At 40.1% G+C, this 10,027-nt stretch overlaps 1 protein-coding gene across 1 annotated transcript; it reads left to right on the top strand.

Annotated features, from left to right (window-relative positions):
- Nucleotides 1-612: 612 nt before the first annotated feature.
- On the top strand, nt 613-9,732 carry LOC128469699 (extracellular calcium-sensing receptor-like). The gene is made up of 4 exons (XM_053451505.1): nt 613-1,413; nt 7,687-7,908; nt 9,108-9,303; nt 9,497-9,732. Exons 1-4 carry the CDS (start codon nt 772-774, stop codon nt 9,730-9,732), a joined length of 1,296 nt encoding a protein of 431 aa, XP_053307480.1. The 5' UTR covers nt 613-771.
- The last annotated feature ends 295 nt before the right edge of the window (nt 9,733-10,027 follow it).

Raw genomic sequence — 10,027 nt, 5'->3', positions numbered from 1 at the left:
TAAGCAATCATGGGATAGGCATAAGACTAAGCTAGAAATAAAATAAGGCTGGAGACTACGGAAAGTATTCAGAGGTTGGGCAGACTGGATAGGGTGAATGGTTCTTATCTCCCGTCACGTTCTATGTTTCTATTATAAGATGTCCTTGAATCTAAGACAAGGGGTATTTTTCAGAGCATTTACTCTTATATTCGAGCAAATACAGTATATGTTTGTTCAATTCAAAACTGTCAGAATTTTTTTTTTTAATTGTTTCTGTTGTTCATGAAAAATCCCAGATAATAGTACAGACACTTAATTCACCAAGGGTTTGAAATGGATTCCAAGTTGTTTTATATGCCATAATATTTACATGACATAATACTAAAAAATAATCTCCGGATTGTAAAATGGTTTGAGCAGGGCTCTCCTTACCTGTTGATTCTTTAAGTCTATGTTTTATGTTATATACTACTTTTCATGTCCTGTTTACCCATTGTACAACACTGCAGAATATGATGTCACTTTATGAAACTATAAATAATAACAATAATAATAAACATGAAGTGATTGTTAATTTTAACTATTCGGCCTAATAATATATTCTTATTTTTTCTTCTTCAATAGATTAGTTACGGAGCCCAAGATTCAGATTTAAGTGATAAATTATTATTCCCATCTTTTTTTCGAACTGTACCTAATGAGCACACTCAGCATGATGCCTTTATACAACTCCTCAATTACTTTGGCTGGAAGTGGGTTGGTATTATTTCATCTGATGAAGATAGCCACATGAAAACCAGTGGGGAGCTAAGAAATGAGATCATTAAAAGTGGCATTTGCATTGCTTACTATAAAATTCTTAAAAATAATCAATATGTTAGCTATAAAAAAGCGTATGACATGATAAACAAGTCATCTGCAAATGTTGTCATTATTATCAGCAGTTCCTACAATTTTTTTAACCTGATGTATATGATAGAGAGGTTTACATCCACAGGAAAAGTATGGATTACACCAACAACAGTTTCAGTCACCACAGAAAATATGTTTAGCAGCTACTTAAAAACATTTAATGGATCCCTGCTGTTTTCTATACATAGAGGAGACATCCCTGGCTTTAAAGATTTTCTTTACACGGTAAATCCATTAACTCTTCCAGATGACATCTTCACGGCTACACTGTGGAAATCTGTATTTGGTTGTCTACCTGCAAATTATACCAACCGGGATGGATATCAGAATTGTACTGGAAAGGAAACTTTCAAAATATTTGATGACTCTTTTGACGTTAATACATTCAGACTCACATTTGCAGTTTACAGAGCCGTCTATGCAATGGCTTATGCATTGCATGATATGTTCTCCACCATGGGAAAAAAACAATTGACTAAGTCTACATCAGATTTACTGCAGAATTTTCAAGCATCTTTGGTAAATTAATAATATAGCTACTATATTTCCACTTGCTAGATATTATCTGAAATTATATTGGTGGGGGCATTCATATGAATACGGAGGACTGTATGGGGAAAATGCAGTAGACAAAATATCTTTCTAGCTCCTTTCCTTTTTTCTATTTTGAGCTTGTCTTCTTTTTACATTTTTCATCCTCTTTCTGCTATTCTACTACCCCCACTTACATATACACACATGCACATATATATCAGACTTTTGGATTCATACAAATTGCAAATTTACTGGATTTTGGTAGATCTGGCAATTCGTATGAAGCCTGAAAACAGAACCAGGTCCCCCATCAAGCAAAGAGCTTGGAATTTTCTATCTGTTATCTTCTCTTCTATCTTTATCTGCATCTCCACAGGCATAACCCGGCAGGAACTTCTGCCAAAATGGTTATGTCCATGGGGATGTGGACAAAGAAAGAAGAGAAGATAAAAGATAGAAGATGGGGGAGTGGTTGGCAGAGAAGGTAGGGAAACATTTAGAGAGAGTGAGAGAGTGAACTAGAGTGTGAGAGAGTGAGTAAGAGTGAATGAGTGCAACAAATTTCATTCCCAAATTAATAAAAAGGTTTTGTACAGTGTTAGCCGTTGAGAAAACAGGAGAAAAGTATAGTTAAAATGATACCATTTATTGGCTAACTGAGAGTTTAATAGCGAGCTTTCGAGACCAAGTTGTAAGGTCTCTTCCTCAGGCATTAATGAAGCTAAAACAGACTTTTCTAAATAGAAAAGCACAATTCACATGTTAACAAAGGTATTGGGGAATTTGTTCAGCAGTGAATTAACTGGACTAGCAGAGATCCAGTGGTCAGATATGGTTCAATCAAAGCATCCTTGGTCAATTTACTCCCTGGTTAGAGGGGCCATAAAACCATTTGACATATGCCAGATCCATGAAGGTGTCAAATGTTCCCAGGAATAAGTTGTTTGTAGTTAATTCGAATTGTGAGAGGATAAATAGTTTGTAATGTTATAATAGTAGATGAATTATCTGTCTCTGTTGAGGACAGTGAGTAGGGTATTAAAACGGTATATTAGTTTGATCTCCAGTATTTTTCTCTCCCTCTGGGTGTGGAACGATCCCATCAGTACTGGCAGCTTCACATCCTGAATGCTGTGTCCAGGCTGACAGAAATGTTCTCCAACAGGTGTATCTATTTTTTTCTGTTTGATGGTATGTCTGTGGGAATTAAACCGTTTGTGTAATGCTTGGCCTGTTTCCCCCACATACATCGCTGTTTGGCATCTAGCACACATGATGAGGTACACCACGTTAGATGATTTGCATGTAAAGCAGCCATTGATTTTGTGGTGTAAGTGGGAGCCTGGTATCTGTATTTCATCTGTGGGAAGGATGTGTGCACAGGTCTCGCATCTCTTTTGTTGGCAGGGAGATGTACCATTTGCTGTCCGCCTGTGAAGGGTGCTCCTCACTATACATTGTCTGAGATTGGGAGGCTGTTTGAATGAGAGCAGTGGAATATCGTCCGAAGTCTTTCATCAGTGTGCAAGATTTTTTGTAATTCCTTAGAGATCTTGCGCAGGGCTTCCATTTGTGGATTGTAGATGACCACTAATGGTACTCGATCTCTTTTTTGTGGCTGCTGGTATCTCAGAAGGTTTTCTTTTCAAATATTTTTTATTACAGTTTTATAAAATACAAAACAAAAGTAAATGTAACTTGCAAATAGTACAATAATAATTCAAATTGAAACCATAAAATTGGGAAACATTAATTACAACAATTATCACTAGAAAGAGAAAAAAACAACACAAAAACAAGGGGAAAAAACAGGGGGAAAAATGGAAATGGAAATTATTAAATTCTTCAATCCGGAAGTCTTCACTCTAACCAAAGTTATCTCGCTATATATAAAAAAATACATATGGATGAAAAATTAAGAAGAAGCGTGCAGAAATGTAAAATTAAAAAAATAATAATCTAAAGGAATAAAAAAGATAAACTAAAGGAAAAATATCTTTCTAATTTTCTCTTCCCAGGAGTCCCAGAAAAATAAAAGTTGTGTTTTAAAAGCTGAGGGTGGCCTAATGGAAGATTCATAAGATTTATTCTCCAAGGTCATATACAAGATTTCTTTTATAGTCGGAACAACTCCTGTTTTCCAATACTTAGGAATAAGGATAGTAGCTGCAATCAGCAAATGACCTATGATGATCTTATCTATTTTAGGTAAATCAGACGGAAAGTGTTTAAAAATACATAATTCTGGACCAAGCACTTCAATCTCGCTATTCACAAGCTTAATCATTGCTAATAAAGAGTCCCACATAGGTTTAATTAATGGACAGTCCCAGAAAATATGAAGGAGATTACCTGGGCCATTGCAGCCTCTCCAACATTTAAAACTTGTAGTCATCTTCATGCGAAAAAGTTTATCCGGGGTCAAATACCATCTGTAAATAATCTTAAAATGATTTTCAAAATGTTGTGCACATTGTGTTATGCCCCTTAGTCCAGAGAACATATCATTCCAGACAGCTAGATCGTATGTTTTACCTAATTCCTCTTCCCAGGACGATAAAAATTTAAGTTTTTCTGAAACCTTTGAGGAGAAGGAAGAGTAACACAGTGAGATAGTACCTTTCCGGTCTCAGAAGGTTTTCTCTGGGGATATTGATAGTTTTCTGTATTTGAGAGTCTGTGATTTGTATACTGTACCCATGGTTGATAAATTCCTCCCTGAGTTTCTGGGGGTATTTATCTCTGTCCATAGGAGCCGAACAGATGCGGTTATATCGAATAGCTTGACTGTATATGATTGAGTTTTTTTTATGTCTGGGATGGAAGCTGTTGTGTTTCAGATAGGTTGGTCTATCTCTTGGTTTGCGGTAGAGTGAAGTCTGAATGGACTTGTTCTTTATGTAGATGGTAGTGTCCAGGAATTGGATGCTAGTGCGGGAGTAGCTCAGTTTCAGGTTTATATTGGGATGAAAGGCATTATAGCCTTCATGAAATCTGAGGAGCTCCTCTTCGCTACCAGTCCAGATGATTAGTATATCGTCGATGTAGCGGAGATATACCAGCGATTTGTTGTGGCAGGAGGAGATGTAGTCCTCCTCCAGTTTGGCCATGAACAAATTGGCATATTGTGGTGCCATTCGTGTGCCCATTCAGTCCCCATTTTGTGGAGATAAAAGTCCTGTCCAAATGTGAAGTAGTTGTGGTTGAGGATAAACTGTATAAGCTGTGTTATGGGTTCCATTCCTAGGTTCTCCTGTTCTAGGTATTTGCGGCAAGCTGCTATACTGTCACAATGGGGAATGTTGGTGTAGAGGGATTCTACATCCATGGTAGCAAGAATGGTGCTCTCAGGAACTGCGCCAATGTTGGTAAGTTTGTTAAGAAGATCGGTAGTGTCTTGGAGGTAACTGGGCAATCCCTTTACTAAGGGTTTAAGGATTTTTTCAACCCAGCCAGAAATGTTCCGACTCCTGAAATTATGGGTCTTCCAGGGTTTCCCTCTTTGTGTATTTTGGGGAGCATGTAGAAGAAGCCCACTTTGGGGTCAGTTGGCACCAAGCCTTCCACATGTTGCCTGATGTTGGGCGGCAGTGCTTTTATGGTATTCTTGAGTGTTTTAGTGTAGGTGTTTGTGGGGTCCTCCTGAAGTTGGATGTAGTGTCTGTCATCAGAGAGTTGTCTGTGTGCTTATTTTTTGTAATCCTCAGTGTCCATAATAACTACAGCACCTCCCTTGTCTGCTGGTTTAATTGTAATTTCTTGATTGTTCTTAAGTGAAATTAAAAACACCCCAGTTAAACACTTATCTGTTACTCGTTCCCGCGCTGCACTTCCTTCCACGATCGGGACTTCTCAACTGAGAAAAGGAGACCAGAAGTGACATAGCACACGGTCGCCACTTTTTGGTATCTTCTATAGGTTGCCATTTTGTTGGTGGGTTTTTCTCAATCTTCCGTTTGGCGCCCAATCCTTGAGTAAGTGAGCATTATCATTGTTTTTGGTGTCTTCTTGGTTTTTGGACCTTTGTTTGTTTTTAACCCTGCTTGACCACTGCCTTGTCTTGACCTCTGCTTTGTTTTGACTCTGTCTCATCTCTTCCCTTTGGTAACTCGCCTCAGATTTTGATCCCTGACCTCTGAGTCTGGCCTGGCTCATGTAGTTCGCTCATGATTTTTCTGTGTTGTACCCATTTACTGCAGTGTGGTCAGTCCGTGTACCTTCTATAACACTAGTGGTTTTGGTGAAGTGTTCCAGGTGGGCGCAGCAAAGACCTGGCGGCTGTGGAGTACTCTGGGGCTCCACCTACAGAGGAAAAGGGGCTGTCATCGGTGAAACCCCCATCTGGGCACTGACCTGACTCCGCATAGAGGGTCCTTACAGGACTTGGTATAACAGCATCAAATTGTTGGTCGAAATGAATGGGCAGAGAATGAAATTTGTTGCCCAGAAACATTTTTGGCCCATTTGCACATGTCAAATACATATTCACATATATACTCACACACATACACACAATATTTACCGCACCCTCCACTTCTCTCCTGTAAGTTGTTTGTGACTTGTATAAAGTTATATCTCTAGAATGTATCTTTTAAAAAAAATTAGATGATAAATTGCATATAATTATTGTTTTCAATATTTGTATTATAGATGCTCCCCTCAAATCTTTTTGCGGAAAAGTACCTTGGCATTTTCAGCAGCTTCAGAAGAAGAGGAAGGAACACAATACACTTAGAATATTAGTCTGTAGTTGCACATTCATGCATAGTGAAAACATTTTTGAAAAAATAACATTACTAAATGTGACAAAGTTAGCAGCTGAAAGGAAGTCTGGTTAATAACCTAGTAACATCAATGTCCACATTCTGTTACATGCCCTTTACCTGGCAAAAGATTCCAGTCCCGAGGAAATGTATAAATTATGATTAAAATAATAAATAGTAATTGGGAAGCTATACTTGCCCTATAACATTATATGTAAATTGTGTGGGTATATTAGATAAGAAAGAGGTCAAATATACCGTATTTGCTCGATTATAAGACGAGGTTTTTTCCAGAGCAAATGCTCTGAAAAATACCCCTCGTCTTATAATCGGGGTCGTCTTCTCAGACCCCCCAAAAAATGTCTGCTGGGGCCATGCTGCTTACCGGTCGCGAGCAGCGTCTCTTCTGTTAGAAGCAGGAGGACAGGAAGCTTGCAGCGTCCTCACAGAGCTCTATCTCCCCCTCCCTCCTCTGGGGGCGGGGCCAGAGAAGTTGCTCTACAGCCGGTCCCCTGCAGAAGTCTTCGAGTGAGAGATCTGCAGTTCAGGTAAGGGGGTGGGGGAGGGTTTTTGGGTAAGTATGTGTGATTAATGTGTGTTTAATGTGTGAAGTATGTGTGATTAATGGAATGAATGAGTATTTAAATGTGTTTGTGTGTGATAGCATGGATGTGTAAGGGGGGTGGGGGTTGTAGCATGGCATAGGGAGGCTGTAATCCCACTACTATCATCCCCAGGTTCCAGCATGTACTGGCTGCCTTGGCTTGATAGGAGTGTGATTGCTGTTAGCAGTTTGATATATATATATCAAACTGCTAACAGCAATCACACTCCTATCAAGCCAAGGCAGCCAGTACATGCTGGGTTAAAAGGCATATCATGGGGCTGAGTGGCATATAGGGGGTTAAAATGCATTTCTGGACCTCCAGAAATGCATTTTAACCCCCTATATGCCACTCAGCCCCATGATATGCCTATATACCTCCAGAAATGCATTTTAACCCCCTATATGCCACTCAGCCCCATGATATGCCTTTTAACCCCCTATATGCCAGAGTGGCATATAGGGGTATAAGGCATATCATGGGGCAGAGTGGCAAATAGGGGGGTATAAAGCATTTCTGGGGGCAGAGTGGCATAACTGGGGGGGGCAGGTTGGCAAATTAAAGGAAATTTAAAAAATATATTTTTCTCAATCATAGCTTTTATTAAACATGAAAAAATAATTTACATGAATTAATATTTACTGGTAAAACTTTTTTCCTATAGGGTCGTCTTATATTCAGGCTTTTTGTTTTTTTCCTAAATTAATATTTTGATTTTGGGGGGTCGTCTTATAATCGGGGTCGTCTTATAATCGAGCAAATACGGTATTGCAATGAGATAATAGTTGCATTTTGGTAACATAAAATTAATTAAGTTATAATATAATAAAAGTAATTTAGTTATAATAAGTGTTCCTACAATTCTAATTGTATTCTTTGCTATTTGACAGCTCAAACATTATGTGAAGAATGTGAAATTCAAAACATCGGAGGAATATTTTTACTTTGAGAATGGAGAACCCTTTGGACAATATGACATTGTGAATTGGGTTATTTCTCCAAACAAAACAATTATAAAAAACAATGTTGGCAACTTTACATTTTCTTCAACACTTGGACAACAATTAACTATCAATGAAAGGATTATACAGTGGAATCACAAATTTAAAGAGGTAATTGTCATTTCTGAATTTAATAGTTGTGAAAGCTGGGCTAACGCTTTCTCCACTTTATAATCTTTGTATGCACATGCAAGAATTTTCCTTATGTGGCTCATATTTCTAGCTAGGCTATATGGATCTATATGAGTTAAGTCTAGGGTTTGGATCAGCCCTGGTTCAGCTCTTGATGCACCACTGGCTAGGCTGCCAAATCTCTAGTGTAACCATATAATGGGCCACATTATAATATGGGTATGTAATAGGTGTTAGTGCTAAGGGATGTTATGACTTTAAACAATACAAAAAAGTTACAATTTATTTAAATATACATGGCCCTTTTGCCATTGGTTGCTATATCCGTATCACCGGATATACATATATGGAGGGCTAGGTAGCTCCTCTTCCATTTGATTGCAGAATTAAAAAGATTCAGAGGTACATCGCCAGCTTCTTTCATGGCAAGCCAATTGGTTGCCTCTTGCCACTACTATGTGCTGATTGGGAACTCCCATTTTTAGGCTGGAGGAGGAGGATTTTCATCAACGACGGTTGAGGAATACTTGGTACCTACTGCTAGCTGGTGCTAGTTGCGGTACCTAATTTTCAACAGAAGTGTAAATAGAGACTGGTAATTCCAAGTGCATGTATCTAGATCTCAAATCCTCGGATTGCTTTTTTGATGAACAATGTTGTAGGAATTCACCCAATGTAATATTATTCACTACGTATCTCAGGTGACAACTAGAGTAACGTAATAGTGTATTCCCTGTGGATGGTTTCCTATAACCCGTAGTGCAGATTTTATTACACATAGTGCTCTATAGATTTACATTTAAAAATTAGATGCTCTTATGGTGAAAGTGAATTGTTAATTCTAAATTGAGTTCATTATGATTAAAACAGGTTACATAATGTGTTAAAGAATCTGCAAAACAATCTCACCAATTTGGCACAAAATATGTTTTGTGTCCCTTACATAACTTTTAAGCGATTTCACCAGTGGTTATAGATGGTAATCAACAAATTTCGATAGACGTTCACCAAGAGAGCTGATGTCTGCTACAATTGGGTAGCCTGGAGGTTGTGTAAGGTTGTTATAGATCTTGGGGAGACGTGAAAGAGGTAAAAAAAAACAGGAACAATAGGATGTTCCACAAAAAAATTTATTTTACCTCTTTCTCTGTTATTGTCACGCACGTACCGGCACGCAGGGTTGGCGCCGGCTTTCTCCCGGATCCCTGGTGCCGGCGTCGTCTCGGTCGGCTGCATCTTCGCTCCCCAAATCCACGTGGGGAGCTGGGGAAGATGGCGACGGAGCGGCATCGGGTGCCAGAAGAGGGGCGGCGCTTCTTCATGCCGCTCCAGCACCTCCTCCTTCTGCTGTCTGTGTGCAGGAGAGAGTGGGAGGTGATACCGTGGAGGCTATTGCTAGAGGGGCGGCGCTTCCAGCGCCGTCTCCCTCTAGAGTTCATGTGGAAGGCGGTACTAGGGCTGGATCTACAGGTGTGACGTCATACATCACACCTGTGATCCCTATAAAAGCCCCAAGCTCCCTCTCAGCAGTGCTCAGATATTCTGAGACGCTCTGTATGTTACATAGCGTCCCAAGTGCTGTGCTCCTTGCCCTATTTGGTGCCTGAACCTGAACCTGTGCCTGAACCAGTGCCTGAACCGGTATCGTTACCCATACCCGTGCCTGCACCTGCATTGCTACTGCACCTGTACCTGCGCCTATACCTGTGCCTGAACCTGTGCCTGAACCGGTATCGTTACCCATACCTGTGCCTGCACCTGCATTGCTACTGCACCTGTACCTGCGCCTATACCTGTGCCTGAACCTGTGCCTGAACCGGTATCGTTACCCACACCTGTACCTGCACCTGTACTGCTACCGTGCCTGTGCCTGCACCCGTACCGTTGCCAGTGCCTATACCTGCACCTGTATCGTTACCTGCACCTGTGCCTGCGCCTATACCTGTGCCTGCGCCTATACCTGTGCCTGTACCGTCACCTGCACCTGTGCCTGCGCCTGTACCGTCACCTGCACCTGTGCCTGAGCCTGTACCGTCCCTGTACCTGTGCTTGATCCAGACCCTGGACTGTACCTAGTAAAGTGAGTCTGAACTACACC

This window comes from Spea bombifrons, chromosome 12 (genome assembly GCF_027358695.1).
Source record: "Spea bombifrons isolate aSpeBom1 chromosome 12, aSpeBom1.2.pri, whole genome shotgun sequence".
NCBI lineage: Eukaryota > Metazoa > Chordata > Amphibia > Anura > Pelobatidae > Spea > Spea bombifrons.
This window is presented reverse-complemented; position numbering and strand designations above follow the sequence as displayed.